The 21,728-nt window shown below is 46.6% G+C and overlaps 2 protein-coding genes and 1 long non-coding RNA gene across 3 annotated transcripts; 2 read left to right on the top strand and 1 right to left on the bottom strand.

Moving 5' to 3' along the window:
- Positions 1-628: 628 nt before the first annotated feature.
- On the bottom strand, positions 629-3,659 carry LOC118990528 (uncharacterized). Its single transcript, XR_005067253.1, has 3 exons — positions 3,619-3,659; positions 2,054-2,144; positions 629-1,120 (listed from the first exon to the last, which is right to left on the bottom strand). It is a non-coding gene; the product is annotated as an uncharacterized LOC118990528 (long non-coding RNA).
- A 104-nt stretch (positions 3,660-3,763) lies between these two features.
- Positions 3,764-13,116, top strand: LOC118990527 (ATPase PAAT-like). The gene is made up of 6 exons (XM_037051124.1): positions 3,764-3,943; positions 4,694-4,897; positions 5,910-5,982; positions 8,499-8,705; positions 9,886-10,340; positions 12,336-13,116. The coding sequence occupies exons 1-6, from the start codon at positions 3,780-3,782 to the stop codon at positions 12,568-12,570; spliced, it is 1,338 nt and encodes a 445-aa protein (XP_036907019.1). The 5' UTR covers positions 3,764-3,779; the 3' UTR covers positions 12,571-13,116.
- Positions 13,117-16,377: 3,261 nt separating this feature from the next.
- Positions 16,378-20,217, top strand: FAM24A (family with sequence similarity 24 member A). Its single transcript, XM_037051282.1, is given in 4 exon segments — positions 16,378-16,467; positions 18,822-18,869; positions 18,871-18,986; positions 19,971-20,217. Coding segments are annotated over 4 exon segments (444 nt in total). The 3' UTR covers positions 20,161-20,217.
- Positions 20,218-21,728: the final 1,511 nt, after the last annotated feature.

Here is a 21,728-nt window from a genome sequence, read left to right as displayed (position 1 = left end):
GGACCTACATCCAAGCTTACTCTATCCAACAAAGCTTTCATTTAGAATGGAAGGGGAGATCAAGTGCTTCCCAGATGAGGTCAAGTTAAAGGAGTTCATCCTCACCAAGCCTTTATTATATGAAATATTAAAAGGACTTATCTAAGGAAAAGAAGATCAAAAATTATGAACAATAAAATGACAACTCACAACTATCAACAACTGAACCTAAAATCAAAAACAAACTAAGCAAACAAGTAGAACAGGAACAGCATCACAGAAATGGAGATCACATGGAGGGTTATCAGCGGGGAGTGGGAGCCGGGGAAATTGGAGGAAAAGGTACAGGGAATAAGAAGCATAAATGTGGTACGAAATTGACAGGGGGAGGTTAAGAATAGTATTAGAAATGTAGAAACCGAAGAACTTACATGTACGATTCATAGGCATGAACTGAGTGGGCAGAATGCGGGTGGGAGGGGTGCAGGGTGGAGGGGGATAAAGGGGAAAAAGTGGGACAACTGTAATAGTATAATCAATAAAATATGTTTTAAAAATAAATATAATTGTCTTAATATTAACAATATTTACATTGGCTGTTCACATTATGTTCTATATAAAAGAGCTATCAAAAGTAAAATTGGTAGAAAGGGATTTTAAAGCTTTCCCTTAACTGCAATCCCATAGTACAACCTACCCCTGGAGGGACATTAATAAACATACCTCAGACGTCTATAATTTTGCATAAATATAGGTGGTTTTTGCAGGAAACATGCATTACTCTAAATTCACTGTGAGCTTATTATGTTGAACTTGATGGGTTATTTCTCCAGAGTGCAAGAGTCACAAAAATATAACAAAAAAGAGCATCCGAAGCTGATTTGGCTCAAATGCTACTTGCCCTCAGTATTAACTTGCCAAAATAAGAGCTGGCTCGTGCAGACCTTAAAGGTAAACAATTTTAAGTTGCTGCCAAGATCCCAGGGATGCGGAATAAAGTGATTCCATGCAATGGGTCCATTATGAAAGTTCATTTTCAGCCACGTGTTCTGAAGCTGGAGAGGATTTTTTCCATAGATACCCTGTCATTCATGCTGGTGACCTTTTCAGTCTACTCTTTGATTCCAGTTAGTGTGCATCACTATAGATCCAAACAGAAGAAGATGGTTAATTTTTTAAATTAGAAAAATAAAACTTAGAGATGCACAAAAGCTGTTTGAAGTTTTTAATGATATAAGGGTGTAAAGACCCTGACCAGGTAGCTCAGTTGGTTACAGCATTGTACCGGTTGGATTCCCAGTCAGGGCACATGCCTGGGTTGTGGGCCAGGTCCCCAGTGGGGGGCACGGGAGAGGCAACCACACAGTGATGTTCCTCTCCCTTTCTTTCTCCTTCCCTTCCACTCTCTAAAAATAAATAAATAAAATCTTAAGGAAAAAAAAGAATCAACCAATAAATCCGTAAATCAGTGGAAAAAGTCAAGATTTCTCTTTCCCTCTAAAGTGAATTAGAAAATGAATTAGACAAAACTCTAAAAAAGGGGGGTGTAAAGGGGTTCTGGAACAAAAGTCTTTGAATCTATTATGGAACACGCACTGTTAACAACAAGGCATGGTTATGGGATTCCTACCGACCTTAAGACTTGGTTTATTGGCTACAGGGGAAATGAAAGAAAGAGGAAAACAGGAATCTTTAGATTTCTGACTCCTGGTTATTCAGCCTTATCTTTAAATAGTCAAAATAGAACTGATAGTATTGATCTTGCTCCACAAACTGCACATTGGTATTTCTGAAGAGCCTATTTCCCTTTGGATTGTCCAAATATGTGAATAAGAATGAAAGTTAATTTATAACCACAGGAAGCAAGACATATCGGGCAGAATTACTGAGGTAACAACCTTGAATGAGTGGAGTATTTTGTAAAAACTTAGCAAAAAGGACCTTCGCGTTTAAGGACTTTTAAACTCTGACATTCCACTTTTCTATAATCTTTATTCTTTTTTTTCAAAAGATGAAAACTTATTGGCACAAACCTTTTCAGAAAGAAGGTGGGTGGAGGTGGTGAGGCATTTACCTTTCTACGTGGCAGGGCATCTGGGAGTCCCACCCAATTTCACTCTTCAACCGTTCTGGTCCCAGTGTTGACGGGAGACACCTGGTTCTTACTGATGCATGTAAAGAATCACAGATCAGCAATTCTGTTAGCGTGCATTCAGAGTTTACTAGTGCCCCTTTCCCATGGAAGAGACTGGGCCTAGCTAGGGTGGGGGGTGTGGCGGGGGGTGGGGGGAAGGCAGAGATTCAGGGCAAAGCAAAAGTACGGGCGGCTAAAGGCCCAGGGTGGCCTGAGAGCCAAGAGTACCCAGAGAGCGGGTCCTTTGTTCTGAGGACTTACACAGTTGGCAGGATGGGGTGAACAAATCACACAATGATTGACGGGTAAGGGCAGTGCCAGCTTTCAGAGGTCAAGGGGAGGGGGGTCTGTTAGTATGAATCCTTATCTTGCTCCAGACCCCATTTGTTCATCGTGTTGTAAAACAGATACGAGACAGGAGGCAGTTAATGAAAGCTGGGGTGATTACCCCAAGTTATTTATGGGCTCTCCTTTGGGCCCTGTGGACCCCCTCTGGCATTTCCGGCCCTGGGATGAAAGCAGTTTCAAGGCCTTCTTTCTCAGATAGTGGCAATGCTACTTAGAATTTCAAGGACTCCCCTCCTTCCTTGCCAAGATAGTTTCTTATGATGTTGGAACACCCGGCTTTACTATGGGACCAGGCTCAGGACTGCTGAGTCCTGGGTGAGACGTGTCTCCCTCCTCCTCCCTGCCTAGGTTTACTACTTATTCAACGTAAGTGATAAAAGGTGTTTCCTGGCAACCAGGATGCTGGCCACCGGCCGGTAACAGCAGCGCAGTCTCAGTTTTTCCTATGCTGTCTCCTGCCTCAGCAGCTCAGATTTTATCCATCTGAGACCCGGGTAGGTTCTGCTCGCTAGGCTGAGGCCAGGGGTGCAGATCCCGCCCTGGGCCCCCGCTTTGGCTCCGGGCCTCCGCTTCCTGCAACGCGCGCGCTGGGGTCTCCATGCCCCCGGAGCCACTGCCCCGGCCCGACCAGACCTTGTCGGCGGCGGGCCCCAAAGCCTCCTCTGACACCATTGCCCCAGCGCCACCCCGGGACTCCGGTCAGCCTCCGCCTGCTAACGCCACACCGCCAGCGTTCACCTGACCACCGTCTAGGGGGAGACCGTGTGTGGGCAGAGAAGGAAGAGTTAAAAGGAAACGCCAGCTCCACGCCCGGCCCCGCGCCGCCGTGCGCTCCCCTGCAGTCCTCGGGATGCCCGGTCCACCCTCTCCGGGGGTGTCTGCAAACAGTCCTTCAGGTGGCGTGGAGCGACGACACCACGACTGTCTGACGACACACTCTCCTCATTAGATCAACCCTCCCAGGCCGCCTATCAACCGTCGTCCATCGCCCTTCCTCTTTCTGGGGGCGACGCAGAAAACTGGACCTAGTCCCGCGTCCACCGCACCGAGCCTGCGAACAGTTCCCGCGGTGGGAGCAGGTGCTGTCAGTGCGCGTGCTCCCCTCATGGGGGGGGGGGGGGGGGGTCTCCCGGCCAGCTTCGCGCATGCGTTCCTACCGCACCCGGTTCTTTCCCGCAGGAGCGAGTTGTCAGGCGGCTGCCGGGTTTAAAGCCCGACGGGCCGGAAGTTGCTCGGCTTTATCAGCTCCCCTCCGCCCTGGAGGAAGCTCAAGTCCCGGAGACAGGTTCCGGGGCTGTCCTGACCTGGAGGTGGCTGAATGGATACCCAGGCTGAGGATGGGCTGTGGACCCGCCGCCCGTCGCTGGCCTCTTCCTGGGATGCCACAGACGGGGTCCTGGACCAGAGCCTCCTTGTCACCAGAGCTGGTGTCGGCGCCCAGGACTTGGAGTGGGATGAGCTGCTGGTGCCGCCTGCCCCAGGGTGCGCCTGGTCAGCTAGGACGGGCTGGCTGCTCGGGGACAGCCAGGCTCCTGGGGGGCGTGGTGAGGGGAGGCGGGGGCCGTGAGGGGAGAGGATCTGGGCCTGGGATCCGGGAGCGGAGGTGGTGAATGGTCAGTGCAGGGAGGCCTGGGCCCGCGTGGGCGAGGGACAGGGCCTGGGTGGTTGGAGGGCCGGGGTGACTGCATGGCGTGGGTTGTCGGGTGCAGGGGCTTCTGGGCGGGTGACCTGCAAAAGGCATTTCACACAAACGCGGGTAACTCCCTCAGGTCAGCCCTTGAGTGCACCTGTCACAACTGGAATCCATCTCTATCCCCCAAATAAACAGAAAGCTCCTGTCCACCTCCTGCCAACCAAAAGAGACGTGAAAAAATGTCAGCAGTTGAGAATCTCCATTCTCTTAATTTTTGCAAAAGATACACTCTGTCTTTTATCATATTGTGCTTCCCACTCTTCTGCACAGAACTGGTGTCTGGTGAGCTTTAAATTAAATGAGAAGCAATAACGGGAGATTGAGTACGATGTCGGTGATCAAGGGAAAACGTAGGAGAAAGCCCTGATGTGTGAAGTATCCATTTCTTGATGGCTTTGCATTGAGCATTTGTTGGGGGCTTGGGCGGTGCGTGAACCCCAAAGGCAAATGGCAGTGAATACAAGAAATACGGCTTAGTAAGTGGGTTAGTAACCGTGTTCGGAGAACTATACTGTATAATATTCTTATGTTCTTTTTAGCCAGGATCCAGTGATTTTGAAAAGGAGCCTGAACAGCCCAGAGGAACCCCCCTGCTTCCTTTACCTGCGCTGTGATGCTGACGGAGGTGAAGAAATGGTTTCTGTTGGCATTTTAAGTTCGGCGAGAAATATGGAGGTGTACGTAGGAGAGGAGTACAGTGGAACCAGTCGGGGCAAGACTGTTCCTGATGTTCTGGAGAAGAGGTTTGTGGCTTCTGCGTGTGCGCGTGCTCTTCTGAAGTAGTGTGCTTCTTTTCCTCCCCTTTGCGGGATGGGTTGATCCTCTGACATTGGTGCCTGGCGTTAGGGGGAGAAGATAAAAGGCCAGCAGGAATAGAACATTAGACCTTTAGGGATCTTTAAGACGGTCTAGATCAGCCTAGTTGTCTTTAGAAGTGTGGAAATGAGAGCTAGTTGAGGGAAGGTAAGTGGGTAGAAGGTCAGATCTAGTCAGTGGGAGAGTTTTCTTCTGTGTCCTTTAACTCACAGGGGTGTTTTCCAACAATTAAGTTGTCAGTTAGCTTGGGATTTCAACATATGTTCTTACAAGGACATCCTCTAAACGTAGTGCAGGAGCCCTGGCTGGTGTGGCTCAGTGGATTGATTGTCAGCCTGTGAACGGAAAGGTCACTGGTTTGATTCCCAGCCAGGGGGCATTGCTGGTTTTCTGGCCAGGTCCCCAGTAGGGGGTGCTTGAGAGGCAACCCATTGATGTCTCTTTCACCCATGGATGTTTCTCTCCCTCTCTTTCTCTCTTCCTTCGCCTCACTCTAAAAATAAACAAAAAATAAAAGTAGTGTGTGAGCCTGATACTGTGCCATGTTAGCGTATTTAACCTTTTATTACGTTTTGATTTTTTCCTGACTTCTTACAGATGGTCTGCCCTAACCTTTCTTTTATAGAACTCAAAATATGAACTGTGTTATATACCGTATATGTTGGAAATAGTAGATATGTTAATGGAACTTTAAAACATGCTCTGTGCTACGTGATTACACATTTGTTAATCAAATTTGAATCTTAAATATCGCTAGTAAGTGGCAGGTGTGGTCTGTGTGCCCAGTGCAGGTCAGTAGGAAGCTACAGCCCTTCGCGCCTCCCTGGCAAAACTGAATCGTCAGAAAAGTATTGTCCTGGATACCTTTGTTTTTAAATGTGACTGTTAAACGTGATAATGTGTAAAAGTAAAAAAAGGATCAATTTTTTTTATTTTTAGTGAACATGAAAAGGTTACCTTGTACAAAAAATATCTAAAATTGGAGTCCTCCACATACGCTTGTAAAATAAAGGTGAGTCATTACTACATGTTAACTAAATTGGAAACTACAGTTGTGCTATGGGTATTTATTTTCTGTTGGTTAGTAATGCAATTAGTCTACCTTAGTCCCTGGTTTTAGTTCAGAAATACTTAGTAAACAAGAAAAAACAATTATTTTCTAAAAAATATTTTTTTCGAGATTCTCCTTTCAAAATTGACCGTGTATTGGCTACGGCAAGGTCATGTGATGCGCCGTGGCTAATACAGTACCATTGTGTTCATAAGCCTTGGAAAACTGTTTAAAAACCTTTCTTATTTGTATATAAAATGTAGGCACCAAGAAAACCACAGCAATTTCAGGCCCAAAATACTGAGGAAAAAACACAATTTGAGAAGTTTCAGACAAGGGAAACTCAAAGTTCAAGAGATTTGGACTGGTGTCTTCAACATTGAAAATATGGTTAAATGAACTTTAATGATGTCCGCAGAGTCTTGGGAAAGAGTCTCGGGAAAGAGTCTCGGGAAACCCCGAGCCCTGACTATGAAATGCGCTCTGTTGCTGATGAACAGAATCGCCCACAGCAAGTTTTTCATTTATTTGGACCAACCTAATCGGTAACACTAGGGAGCTGAAGGAAAGAAACCCTAGATTATTTTTATCTGTGAAGTTTCTGCTTATTATTACTTATAGAAGATCATAGACTAATTATTCCAAAATGTTGTTTTAGAGGTATATACATATTAATAGCTTCTAAAGTCATTTAAATAAAGTGACTCATTCATTCAAAAATATTTGAGTGCCTATTGGTGCCAGATACCATATTGAGTACTTAGGAATGAGCAGTGATAAAAAAATTGGAATAAAGCCCTCATGTTAATGTAATAGTGGTCAAGACGTAATAGATTCAATATACAAAATATGTATTATATTTGATAGTGAGAAAGTCTTGGGGATTAAAAAAAGCAGAAAAGGTCCTGTCGTGTAAGGCTCGGTGACTTGGGCACTGACTTGTGAACCGAAAGGTCAGCAGTCCAGTTCCCAGTCAGGACACAGGCCTGGGTGTGGGCCAGGTCCCTGGTTGGGGGTGTGTGAGAGGCAACTAACCAACTGATGTTGCTCTTGCCCATTGATGTTTCTCTCCCTCTCTTTCTTCTTCTCTTCCCCTCTCTCTAAAAGTAAAGGTAACTTTTGTAAGGAAAAGGGGTAATGTGGAAGTTGGAATGTGGGTGTGGAAGTGTAGAGAGGTAAGAGGTGTCTACTTAATTGTTGATGACAGTCACATTTTTGGTGCCACTGTTTTTAGATCGTAGATCTGTGTTCCCCTGTGTCTTTGGGTGGTATGTGGGTTTGTGTGTCTCTGAAGGTAAGTGTTTCTTGTAACTGTCCTGTGGAAGTACATGGGAGTACAAAGAGTCATTTCTTTTAGAGAAACCTTTGGTTCATATGAAGGTGTCTTCTGAAGCCCTGGCTGGCGTAGCTCAGTGGATTGAGCGCGGGCCTGCGAACCAGATGATCGCGGTTCGATTCCCAGTCAGGGCGCATGCCTGGGTTGCAGGCTGGTTCCTTGCAGGCCAACTCCCAAGCAAGGGACACACGAAAGGCAACCATACATTAATGTTTCTCTCCCTCTCTCCTTCCCCTCTAAAGATAAATAAATAAAATCTTACAAAAAAAAAAAAACTAAAAAAAAAAAAAAAGAAGGTGTCTTCTGCAGCGATAGGATGGTAATGTTAAAAATGACAGTGATACACATTTTTGAGTGTCCACTCAGTGGTAGATCCTAGAAATTTTAATCTTGGTCATCATAACAACCATATGAAATCATTTCGCTCCTGACTCAAGTTTTGGCATTTGCCCTGGACACACGCACAGACACACGCACTCGCACACACACATGCACACGCACAGGCAGAGAAGCAGGGTCCCTGCTGAGCTGAGGTCTGATTGTAAACCCTGTTCCCTTCCCACTCAGCTACGTTGTTGCACCACACGTGAACTGCTTTTTGGTTTCAAGCAGGGGCAGAATGAGGCAGCACACAGCACTGGACAACCTGCTGGGCTAGAAACCAGAGAACAAGGGTCAGAGCCCAACCTTCACTAACTGGGTGTCCTTCACTGAGTCAGAAAGTCACCCTGAACTCGTGACGCTCCTTCGCAGTTCTAAATTCTAAAACACTGACCTTCACATTCAGTATTTCAGTAAATACTGCATGGGCTCTGGACAGACTAGCTTAAATAGTTTTGTAGAAAGTTGCAGTATATGAAGCTGTCAGGTTGGTGTGGTTTATCTTTAATTCCTTATCTAAGTATGTGGAATGTTACTTTACGTGTAATCTTTTAGTTTGAAGAGGATTTGTTGATTTACATAATTCTTTTGTAAGAATTTACATAATTTTCAGACAATGACTATTTTAGCAAACGCTAAGTACATTTTTGGATCCTTGACTGCTTCACTGTTACTCAGGTAATAACAAGAAGTGACCTTAAATGATGATTGCTTTTAATGTCATTATTTATTTCCCTGGAACTTCTTTGTTTTACAATAGTTGCTCTCCTTTGGTGAAAAGCAGTGTGTGGTCGTCAGCAAAGTCGTGGTGCACGTGAGACCGGCCTCAGCACGTTCTTCCACACATTCTCCCCCGGTGGGCGCAGGGGTGGACCTGCAGCGGGTCCAGACCATCGTGCGCTCCATGGGGTCCACGCTGTCGCCCGGGGCTCAGCAGCTGATGCGTATGGTCAGCTTCCAGCAGCAGGTGAGTGGGAGGGGAGTTTTTTTTCTGGACATCAAAAGTTTTTAAAATTAATGGCTTTTTATAATATATACGAACTTAAGTTTTTTTCTTTGGACTTTTATTGTTGATTTGCCTACTATCTGTTTACTTTTGTAAAAATCGCATTGTGTCGACCTAGTGTCTCACAAAATATTTTGTTGCAGATCTTCACAATTTTTCATAGATTTAGTCACTCGCTCTTTCAGCCAGCACCCACTACCCCCCTTCTCAGTGACTAAGGCGCGTTTCCAGCACTTGACAAGGCTTAAAGATCAATTTTCTATATCATGTCTTTAAGGGTCTTTATAGTCTTATTTGTGTAGGCCTTTAAAGGAGAAGGCTTGGATCAGGCAAGTAAACTTGGAGGGATGCAAGTTCACAGACAGAAAATAGTATGCGTTAAATCTTCCACATTAAAGGGAACAGGACAGGGCTAGGACATGGAGATACGTTCATGAATGTGGAGCCAAGAAGTGACAGGGCGAGTTTGAAGTAGATCAGGCCCGGGGCACAGGGCTTTGGGTGCTGATTTTAAAGTCTGGAGGGTTTCGCATTGCCCTTCAAAGACGCGCTAGTCCACGCTGTGTGCAGGGTGAGCCAGAGGAAAGGGGACGCTGTCCAGGGGAGACGACCAGAAGGAGGGCAGCTGCCCGTTACTCCCTCGCCCCCACGAGGGTTCGTGAGGGTGGGACGACGGACACAGCAGCCTGGTGCCAGGCTGTGAGCTGCCAGCACGATGGGGTGGGGAGGGCCTGACAGCTAACTGGGTGTTGGGATTGTGGGTGAAAAGGAGAGGGAGCCCTGAAATTGATGTTTTTAGATGATGACACCAATAATACACATGGAGCCCACGAGAGGAGACTGCTTGGGAAAGCAAGCTTTCAATGTTGGGATTCTGAATATTAGAGGTGAATAAAACGTGGGGGGGGGTGTTGTGAGCATCAGGAACACAGGTTGGGGGCGGCAGAGTGGAAGGGAGGTTTTGAGAGGTGTCCCCCTAGCAGAGGACAGGGACACTTAATGTTGGAGAGTAGTGGTAGCATACCTCCTGTGGTTGTGTTGAGTGTCCAATGAAAGAATGCACATTGCCTGATTCTAAATTACTCCCAAAGGTAGCTGTCACTGTAATTAATAGCGACATTTACTTATTTCCTTGGCTTAGAATTGTGTTTCCATCGGAGAGCAGCTTCAGTCGATTTTGGGAAAGACTGTGCTCACAGGAATGATGGGCCTGCAGGCGTCGTCTCCGTCAGCAGTCTGGGACAGGTCACCCTCCACACTTTTTCCTTTCGGAGCTGGGTTGACTCCTGGACATGTGACTGGTGACTCAGAAGCTCACACTGACAGAAGGACGCGGCCACCCACTGGAGGCAACATGACAGACCTTGAAGAGTGTCCAGTCATGCCACCAAACCGTTCTCTTCCTGGGGTTGACCTTAAGAACATGGTATCTTCTTTCCTACCAAAGAAAGCAAGTGACCGCTCAGGTACACCGGACTCCGAGCTGCTGCCTCTTCTGCAGAATCTGTGCAGTCAAGTTAATGGGCTCCGTGTGGGCCATAAGGCCGAGCGGCCGGGCACTGTTGCCAAGCCCAGTGACAGCATCGCTGATGTGGCGTAAGTATTTTTTTTAATGTGGCTTAGTTTTGGTAGGTGGGAGGATCAGCTAGTGATACGCATATTTGCTTCAATAAATACATTCTGAAATGTTTCCAGAGATAATTTTAGGAACTTGTACATTTTACCACTAAACACTTATGGGAAATAAGTATTCTACAAGTACACTGGAGTGCTTTGAAAAAAGCGCCTTAAGCCAGAAGAGTTGAGCACTGTTCGGGCATCGTGTGGGCGGGGCCCTGGCTCCGATTGGGGGCCGCGGTAGAGCGTCATCTGTGCGGATGGACAGCGGCTGTGGGCACCAAGTGACCCCCGTAACAGATTGTTTTCTGTGTATCATGTTTAACCTAAGCCAGGTTTGGGGCCATCAAAACATTTTTAATCTTACAGTCATTTATAATATACAAGCTCTTATCCCCTGATTTCATAATTCCAGTTTTTGGCAGTGCTGGTTGGATTGAAGGATGACTAGTATTTAGTATGTTCTCTGTTCTTTATATAGATGTAATGTGCTGAAGTATTGCGGTAGCCTGGAAGTCGGCACTCCAGCCGTAGTCCTGGCTTAACTATTTTGCCTTCCTGCTTAAATCTTTTGGCTTAGACTTTTTTCACATGTAAAACAAGGTAGTTGTATTGGTTGAAATTTTTGTAAATTCTTCAATTGCATCAAAATGTGAGGTGGTATTAAAAAAATGTGGCTCCTATTCAGTAAGGACATAGAAGGGTAACATTTTCATTGTTGATAGTCTGCCTCAGCATTAACTAGTTGGTTAATGGCAAAGATAAAATCCCAAGAAACAAAAAAGCAAAAAGAAAGAAGCAAACCAATCAAATTTGAAGAGCGCTTCTGGGTCCAGCTGTGATCGAGTGCCCCCCTTGCTCAAAATCCCTCCCTTTTACACATAAAATTTCCCTGCATGTCATGTGCGAACATTGGGAGACCGGGAGTGGGGACGGAAGTCTGCCTGCTTAGGGCCTGAGCGTTGTCACTTCAGTTTTGGTTTTCTGGCAGTTTCTTTTGTCCCAGATGGGTGTTGCATCTGGCAGGCATTTTTTGTATCCGTTTATATGATCGTGTGAATCTTCCTCTATAGTTTGTTGATATGAGGAATCACATAATTTTTAACAACTGAACCGGCCTTGCATGCCTAGGAGAAGCCTTACTCGGTCAGAATTATATGGGGTATAATTCTTTTTCACACATGCTGGATTTGATTTGTTAATGTTTGATTTGTTAATGTTTGATGTCTTGCATCTAATTCAGGAGAGATATTGGTCTGCATGTGTCTTTATACTGGCTTTGTCTGGCTTTATGTCAGGGTGATACAGGCCTCATAAAATGAGTTCTGTGCTTTAGAAGAGATCGTGTAGAATTCTCCAAAGAAACCAGTGGGCCTGGATCTTTTTTCCTTGGAAACTTTTAAGTTATAAATTTAATCTCTAATATAGTAAACTTGTCTGTTCACTCCATTAATATAGAGACTTAATTAACATAATGCATAGTAAAATCCTACCACAATTTTTTGTAAACATAGATGAGATTATTTTTTAAATTGTGAGGAAAGGCAAAAGACGCCAAACAGCTAAATCAGCTTTGAAAGGATGATAAAACTGGAGGAGACATTCTTCCCAGTGTCAAGTCCGACCCAGTGAGTACACTGGTGACCACAGAGCACTACCGGAGGGTAGACGCACAGACCCTGACGCACATCGGAGAGCCCAGAAAGAGACGCACAGATGACGCTCCACCGACTCTGACTAAGGGACAACAGCGATTCGATGAGGCGAGAACAGTGCGTTTCACACACGGCGCTGGAGCAGCGTGGGCAGGAATGATCTAAACCTCATGGCGTGTACAAAGCTTAACTCAAAAGGGATGATGGAGCTAAATGTAAAACATAAAGCTGTATATTGGCTGCTTGTTGTATAGTTTGGTTGTTTTTGTTACAACATTAGAGATAGTTGTTATATTATTATTTTTAAATTTATCTTTAGAATGGGTGAGCAGCCTGTTTGCGCCTACTTGGAAAAGATTCTTTCTAAAAACATGGACCTGATGGAAAAGAAACTCATGGACCACATCGACCAGCGGATCCGCGCCCTCCAGGAGCACATAGATGAGAAGATCGCCTCGCTGGTCAACTTGCTGCAGAATCCCAGCTCCCCACCCACCGGGGGGCCTCTGCGGCGCTGGGACTCCGGGGAAGGGCTTTCAAACGGAGAAAGATGAGTGCTCCACGTGCACAGCGGACTACAGACTTTTGTCACGTATTGACTACAGAGCCCAACCCCAACAGCTCAGCAAGTATCTAACGTCCTCTGAGGTTTATCACTTACGTGAGTGACCTCGGGGCTCATTTGAACTGAACGTGTTGTTGCAAATCTAGTCCTGTTCACTACGAGTGAACCTGATTGGGCCATAAGTTATTTTGTTTGCAATATTGTTTAGTTTTTATAAGAAATTTACATATAGTTCTGCGGTTAAATGTTTAAAGTTCTTAAGGATCTCTAGTTACAGTCATTAGTGAATATTGTATATGTATTTGAAGTACTGTTTTAATTTATGCAAAGACCTTAAGTCTTAGGGATATGGAAAAATGCTTAGAGTATTTGACTGATTTTTCTTTCTTTTTCTAGTTGATTGTCCTTGGAAAACCTGGTCCTTAAGACTTACAACCTTTAATTTCACATCACCAAATTACATTGTATTATTGTTTATTTCAATAAAAAGTTAACTGTGTTGTTTGGCATTTATAAAGTTAGTTTCCATTTGGGTCATTAATTTTATGTAGTCCTATCGTAGCTATAGCTAGGAAATGAGAACTCGAAACTGACCTATTCTTTTTTATAAAAACTACTTCAGATTTAGTGATTGATGGAAAACAACAGAAGTTACGTTGTCTTAGCTCAACCCAGAAAGCATAAGGAGCGCTCCTTTTCTGAGCCGATGCAGGCTCTCCCACCCCGAGCCCTGTCCTGGGACGCTGCAATGCCACACGCTGCAGCTCCGCTCCGAAGGAGAGAGGCTGGTGACTCGGGGAAGGTGGCTCTTGCTGGCGGACTTAATTTTCAGAAACTATAACTATTGCCTGGGTGCTGAGGTGTGATGTGTTTGCACCTGAAATATAAATGCATCCACCCTGGAAACTATTTTGTGAAATGGGGAGTATCATGTTCTCCTCTATGAAATGTGTACACTTTTGAGCATGATGCCCCTAGCACAGGCCCGGTGTATAGATGCCCCATAAATGTTCAACTTTTTCTCCCTCATTCTACTCTTCTGTTGTCTACCTTCCTAAACTGTAGAAGGACACACATGTTTCCTAAAATCATCACTATTTCCATAAATTTGGAATTTCCTCTTCTCTAGCTTATCTTGGTGCTAAGGTCAAAGTCACATTCAAAGTCAATTAGCCCTGTGCCACTTAACGATGGAATGCATTCTGAGAAATGCATCCTGTTGCGATTTGGTCACGTGCAAACATCACAGAGTGCGCTTACACGGACCGAGATGGGTCAGCCCGCTGCACACCTAGACTGTGTGGTCCACCTTACCGCTCCCGGGCTACAAGCCTGCACAGCGTGTTTCTGTACAAACAACACGAGATCAAATCAAGCGCACGATAACACGATGCAATCAGCAGAGGCAGTGAACATGAGATACATGAGGCTGCTGCCAGCGTAACACGGCGGACTGGTTTGCAGCACGCCTCCGTTAGGAGTGGAAAGGGTGCGCTCCAAAACAGGGGTGTCAAACTCATTTTCACCAGGGGCCACATCAGCCTTGCAGTTGCCTTCAAAGGGCTGAATGTAATTTTAGGACTTTATAAATGTAACTACTCCTTAACTAGGGGCAAGGAGTTTGGCATTGCCGCTGAAGAGAAACAAGGTGCCGGGCCTTGTGTTTGCCGTAATGATAAAAATACAGTATAGTAAATACGTGAACCATAACAGTCACTGATCATCACGATCAAGTATATTGTAGATAATAATATGTGCTGTACTTCTATACAACTGGCTAAGTAGTCTGTTCACACCAACATCACCACCAATGTAAATAAATCAAACATTATGATGTGAAGTTACTAGGTGAGAGGAATTTTTTGCCCCATTACCATCTTATAGACCGCCGTCACATACGCAGGCCGTCACTGACCAAACGACGTTACTAGGTGGTGCATGACTGCAGTGAGCTGTGGTTCTGGGGCCTGGTTCAGGGACCAGCAGCATCGGCATCACCTGGGAACGTATATGGAATGCCAGTTCTCAGGCCCCACCTATGATGTATGAATAGGAAACTCTGGGGGTGAGGCCAGCTATATAATTAGAAATTGATGAGTCTTTTCATTTGACACTTGAAAATGGCGTGTGCTACTTCCTTGTCGCCCCCATGGTTATAAATGAGAAATCCACCGTCATTTGAATTGGATTTCCCTTATAGGTAACATGCTGTTTTCTTTCTGGCTGCTTTCAAGGTTCTTTCTTTGTCTTTAATTTTCAGGAGTTTGATTATTATCATGTGTCTTGCCTTGGGCTTTCTTGGTTTTGCACTTCTTGGGGCTTTCTTCATTTTTTTTTAATATCAGTTTGCATCTTTAACATGTCTGGTGAGTTTTAGATTTTTTTTGTTTTTATCAACTATTTCTTCAAAAACTTGTGCAGCTCCACTTTCTTTCTCCTCTTCCTCCAAGGCTGATCTTTTACTGTAGTTCTACAGCCCCCTAAAGCTTTTACTCTTGTTTGGGCCGGGTAAATTCTTCTATTCTGTCCTCCAGTGTGGTGCATGTCCTCAAGTTCATTGACTCAATCCCATCATCTCCACCTGCTCTTGGGCCCATCCTGTGAAGGTTTTTGGTTTTGTTTAATTTCTCTTGATGTACTTTTTACTTCTAGAATCCCCATTTGATTCGTTTGTCATAACTTCCATTTCTGCTGGCATTTCCATATTTTCGTTTTTGAGAACATTTGTTACTGATTGTTGAAGACGTTGTTTGATGGCTTTTGGGGTGTTTCCAACATTTAATTTATCTTGCTGCTGGCCTCTTTTCTCATGCAGCTCTTCTCTGGTTTTTGGTCTGACTGGTGACTTCCATTGGATCCTGGATAATTTGGCTGTTATATTAGGAGACTCTAGGTCCTATTTAAATCTTTGATTTTATCACAAAGTCACCTACTTAGGTTTAGTATGCAGGTCTTGGCCCACTTTTGTGGAATGAGGTTCTAAGAGCCATTTAATGTTCAGCGGCTTCACGGTGTTGTGTAAATCTGCTTAGCTTCTCTGGTGGCACAGGGGTCCCAGTTCCCTGACAGAGCTGCCCAAAGGACAGAGGGGCATTCTCCAATCTGGAGCCACCTGGGACCGTGCAGGCGGGAGAAGGGGATGCCTGGCCTGTGGGGTCAAAGATGCTTGTTATAGTGGGATCCCCTTTGAGCTGCCAACTGCCCAGCACACTGTCTCTCTGTGGAGGAGAGGACTCTGGAACCAGAAAGCAAACCCAGCACTTCCCCCTGGCCACTCATTGTCAGCAGGGCTCCCACACTGTCCACCTTGCCACTGTGGCTGGCGCCTGCCCAGGCTCATCAGCAGGACTCGTTAAATCCAAGGGAGATGTACTCACCCAAGCCACCACCTTCTGTTGCTAGATTCAGAGTCAGGACACCCCACACCCGGGCCAGCTGCTTCCATCCTGTTGCTGTGTTGCTCATCTAGGCCCGGGGGCCTAACCAGCTGGCTTCCCTCTCACCAGCTTTCAGAGTTCCCTTTTGGTTGACGTTTCCTGTTTTCTTTTTTTCCCCAGGGATCACAAGTATATTTCACTGGGAGGAGCAGAGAGAAATGCATCTCAGCCACCTTTTGTGTGCCTGGAGTCTCCTCATGTGATTACTAGGTTGGTTGGCTACGAGTATCTTAAATCAGACACACTTGACCCAAACGAGTATCCTATACAACAGCCGTCTCCAACCTTTTTGGCACCAGGGACTGGTTTCGTGGGAGGCAATTTCTCCACGGACAGGTGGGGTCAGGGGAAGTGTCGGGATGGCTCAAGTGCATTACATTGCAGCTCACCCCCTGCTGGGCAGCCTGGTTCCTAACAGGCCCAGACTGGCACTGGTCCGTGGTCTGGAGGTTGGGGACTGCTGCTGTACATCGTTCATATCTGTAACCCCTTCATCTTAATTATTGTGAAAATTAATAAAGGAAACCAACTGAAACTGAAGTCGGGAAGGCCTGTGGAAGGGGCTGTCACGCTCCACTTCTTCTATTACAGGAAGACATCAATCACACACCCCAACGGGAAGAGACATTCCTTTACCTTCCAGACAGGAAGTGCAGCTACATTGCTACTCCAGGAAGAAAAGGAAGATTTTCCTCTTGCCCAGCAACAAGCCCAACCAGTGGAAACACTGCAGCTCAGCCAATGAGAAGGTGTGCTCACCCGAACTCCTCCTTTCATCTAATGAACTTGCAGTTTTTTCTTGCTGATGACTTCCTTGTCCCACCCTTCTTTCTATAAAAGCCTTCCATCTTTTTTTCTTCTAAATTTATTTTTCAATTATAATTGATATACAATATCATGTTAGTTTCAGGTGTATAGCATAATGATTAGACATTTGTAGAGCTTACAAAGTGATCACCCCAGTAAGGCTAGTACCCATCTGGATCATACATAGTTATGTATTGACTATATTCCCCGTGCTGTACTTTTTTTTTTCATTTATTTAGAGGGGAAGGGAAGGAGAGAGGGAGAGAAATATCAATGTATGGTTGCCTCTTGTGTGTCCCCCGCTGGGAACTGGCCTGCAACCCAGGCACGTGCCCTGACTGGGAATCGAACCGTGATCCCTTAGTTCACAGGCCCGCACTCAATCCACTGAGCTACACCAGCCAGGGCTCCCTATGCTGTACTTTATATCCCTATGACTATTTTTACAACTGGTAATTTGTACTTCTTAATCCCTTTCATCTTTTTTCATCCAACCCAGTCCCATCTGGCAAGCATCCGTTTGTTCTCTATATACATGAGTTTATTTTGTTTTTTTGATTCCACATATAAGTAAAATCATATGGCATTTGCTTTTCTCTGACTTACTTCCCTTAGCATAAAACCCCCTGGGCCCAACCACATTGTTGCAAATGGCAGAATTTCATTCTTTTTATTCAAAAACCATCTTAGGCCCTGCGTGGTGTGGCTCAGTGGATTGAATGCCAGCCTGTAAACTGAAAGGTCACTGGTTGGATTCCCAGTCGGGGCACATGCCTGGGTTGCAGACTGGTCCCCAGTAGGGGGCGTGTGAGAGGCTTTTTAAGTGTAAGAGCCTATTTAGCATCCCCGCATTTCTGTCTGTTTTTGATTTTAAAATTGTAATCTTAAACTTGCATTAGTAGTCCAATTTTGAAAAGTAGAGGAAAATAAGACCTGAAAAGGTAAAGACTTAGAGTGAAGTGTTTACATTGAGTGAACTCAAAATAGGACCTACGTCAGGGTGGCTAACGTCCAAGTGCGAATGGAACAGAATTCGGAACTCTGTGAAACAGAGCCGGTGTGCAGGGGGTTGATGTCACACAGCCCCTGGTACAGAGGGTGGGGCTGGACGGTGGCTGTGCTTCCGAAGGGAGCTCTTCAACCTTGGACCCGACTCCTCCTAACTGGGATGATGAGATCTCTCTTTCTCAAATGACAGGTTCGATCAGATACCCTGTCTCCTAAAGATTTAAAAAAAAAATATTATAGTTGGCCTTCATCCAGAGCTGGATGGTTTGACTGTAGTAATATGCTTGGTAGTCATATTGTTCATTCTTTTTCTGTGGCTTGTGGCCCTCGTTACAGAGAGTTAATGGAATAAATGGCTTATTCCAAACAAATTGGACTTCCTGGGAAGATACAGGAGGAAAAATGGCAGGAAGGCCCACAGTCTCCAGGGGACAGAATGAGAGACAGGGGCTCCGATGCTCTCCCTAAACCACGAGATGGATGACAATTGTCATGAGACAATTAGAAACCCTTTTTCCTTAAAACACGTCACTTATGAAATGGGTTTGCTTATTCTCAGTGTTGTACAGCATGGCATTTTGGGGAAAAGTTATCTCCTTGGTTGGGCTCTTAAAATATTTTTGACTCAGATGAACAGCAAGGGGTTGATCCCAACTCTATCAATGAATGCATTTCATGAGACCCAGGAGTTTGGCAAAAAGCCATTTGCTCAAGTGCCAGCCTGTGTTTTTACTCACAGATGCACGTTACTGCCTGTGAAAGACAAAAGATTCTTCACAATTTCTTTGCGGAATTGTTTCTGTGTGACTTTGCATTTCAGTTGCTTGTCATCCACAGATCAACCCTTGACCACGCTGGGTCAGCTTGGGCCCAGAGCCCTCCCAGGTGGACCCCTCAGTGGTTCACACGCAGGAAGCTCTGTGGTCTGGGGTTCATTCTCTCTCCCCTGGAGAAAGCACGTTGAGTTGCTGCGTGGCCATGTGGGGAGGGGAGCCGTATTCACTGCCTGCCTGCCCTTCTCTGCCCAGGTGCTACACGGGAAGATGTTTGACATCAAGTTTATGACTGCCGCTGGTGTCGTCTTATTGGTCGCCATATTTGTTCTCATGTCCTGTGTCACCAGTCTTCTATGCAAACTGATCGACATATTGAAGTGAGTGATGTGGGTGAGAATGATTAAGACCCCTCCCATGGGACACCTGGGGCTCTCTGCTGGGGCAGGGCCACTCCTTGCCCTGGGGCCGCACCCTGACTGGGGTCAGGAGCAGAGGGCAGGTCTGAAAAGGCAAAGGCAGGTGAGTACAGGACCTTGGCTTCTTCCCCTCCTAGCTTGGGTTTGTGAGCTCACAGGGGAGAGTTCTCAGCCCAGCAGGCAGGTGGCTCTGTGTGTCACCGCTCCCTGATGTCCCCTGACCTCACAGAGTGCACCCTCAGCTGTTGGACTCACCTCAGGGGCGGGCCCTCCCTGCACCCCGGGCCCTGTAGACTGAAGACTCAGCCAGGCTGCATCCCCGAGTCTCTGCCTCCTGCCCACTCAGAGGGCAGGCTGAGCTGGTCTCCCCTTGCCTGGGCTGGGGCTCTCACCGTGTTCTCTCACTCATTGCCCGTGGCCTTGGGGACAGTGTTGTGGGCCTGTAAGACTGTGGGGAAGCTGAGCTGTGTGAAGATCCTGGGGGACCCTGAAAAGGAGTGTAGATCAGACAGGTAATTGAATTCTGGGGAGAGGACTCTTCAAATATGGGAGGGATCCATTGTCAGAAGAAGTGATGTTCCCATTTTGGGGAAGGTAAGCCTGTCACCTGTGAGCTAGAAGGTACATTCCAGAACCTGGGGAACAGCTGACTATGGCTCCTTCCCCCTCATGCTCTGCATTTAGCAGGCCTGCAGTTACCAGCTGGGTGATCCACAGTTGCAACCCACTCTCCCTTATTTGCTGTAATCTGATTTTATGTTTTTAGCAATCTGAGGAGAGGACTAAATCAGGTAGGAACTTGGGACAGGGGCAGAGAGCTTTCATCTCAGGCCAATGTCACACGTTTGGCTGCTCTGGCCTGAAGTTCTCAGACACCCTTGACTTTGTAAGAAATGGACTAAGAAGAAATTTCTAATCCCATGTGTGTGTCTGTCTTTTCTTAAGAGCTCCAAAGATACCTGGTTGTTTGGCCTTAAAAAGTAATCCATTCACGGTCACCCAGGACAAGATCACCGCGGCCTCCTCTGTAACTGCTGCGTCCTATCTCAACTCCCGGTGCTGTGAGGGATGTAAGTTGCCGGCCGACTTTGACCCCCTGCCACCATGCTTCTGCGATGCAATCGAGGGTCTCTGACTTGGTATGCACAAATATCCAAAGAGCAATATTTCCTCCTTAGTAGACTTGTATTATTCAAGTTTTATACATTCTGTTATGTACTGTGTAACATTCATGTACTTTGGAATAAATGCAGCACTGACAATAATCTCCTCTGCCTCTGGCATTTTTGTGGTTGTTATAAATGGACTCAGCTCTGTGCATTTCCCACTGTGGGACTTGGAGCAACTAGCTGGTAACACTGTATTATACAATATAAGGGGAGTGAGAGTAGGAAATCAAAAGAAGGCATGTGGACAATTGAACAGGAGGAGAACCATTGCTGCTAGATGCTTGGGATGAAAACACAGTCGAAAACCTTGTTTAGACTGAAGCTTCTGAGCAGCCTGGGCGAGAAGGGAACGACGATGTCTGCCAGGGAGCCAAACGTTCTTCTGGTGGTCAGTTCCTCCTGGGTCTCGCCGCATGGCCCTGCTCTCAGACTCTGAGAGAGCGGCTGCCTCCCCTCCCCTGGGGCCGGCCTGGGCTGTGCTGACATCTGAGGGCGCGCTGTCACTGTCTGGCCGATGTTTGTGTCCCTGGGGCCTTGAGCACCAGTGGCTCTGCGGGAGTAGGGTTCCCCCAGGGGGTCCTCTCCCATGGGCCACACTGGACTCCTCAGGGTAGTGCTGGGGCCACAGCGAGCTCCTGGGCCCGCAGGGGTCAAAGGGGAAGATGAGAGCCCTGGGAACAGAGCAGAAAGAGCACCGAGGAAGGGGCACCAAGGTGAGGCCCAGGCCGCGTGGGGGGCCCACAGGCTTCCTCCCAGTGGCCTGAGATCTGGGCTGCTCTTCGCCCCAGGGCGCGATTTTGCAGGTGTCACAGTGTCTGCAACCACCTGACCCTGGTGTTGGTCACAGGATGGGTACTTCACCCAAAACAAACACACACACAGACACATACAAACCCCAAACCTGACCTGGGTAAACGACCTTGTGGGTGTGCATTCACAAGGCACATCCCACTGAGAAGAAAACAAGCCCTGTAACCTAGATGGAATCGCAGAGCTCTGCTCACGGATTCTCGGGCCGCACTGTCCGCTCCTGCATGTCACCCTGCAGACGCCCTCGTCTCGGCACCCTGGGGCGCCAGCAAGTGCGGGCTGCCAGTGAGGTATCAGTTAGGGTATAAAACGAAGGACAAACACAGAAAGCCGGCCTCTTCCCTAAGTTACCTGCTGCCTTGGTGTCCATTCTGTCCAGCCAAGCAGCCTGTGGGGTCCTTAAACCAAGGGACCGGAAGCACTCCATCCACAGCCCTGTGACAGCATGTGCCCCCAGGCCCTCACTCTGACTTCCCAGCGTGTCCCCTCAAGGCAGGCCCTGTACTTCCTCCAGGACCTGTGAGTGAGAGCCTCTGTCTCAACTTCTGTTGTCGTCTTCTGTTAAATGGGGACCACTGTCCGGCACCCCATGCTCCACTTAACAAAGTCTGAACCCGGGTGGAATGCATAGCGTGTGTGGGGAAACCATTAAACCGGTACAGTAAATCTCACGTTGCCAGATATCCTCTAAATGATTGTGATGCTACCCCAGCCATATCTCCTC

This window comes from Sturnira hondurensis, unplaced genomic scaffold (genome assembly GCF_014824575.4).
Source record: "Sturnira hondurensis isolate 20B ecotype Veracruz unplaced genomic scaffold, ASM1482457v3 Scaffold0007208, whole genome shotgun sequence".
In the NCBI taxonomy this organism is placed as follows: Eukaryota; Metazoa; Chordata; class Mammalia; order Chiroptera; family Phyllostomidae; genus Sturnira; species Sturnira hondurensis.
This window is presented reverse-complemented; position numbering and strand designations above follow the sequence as displayed.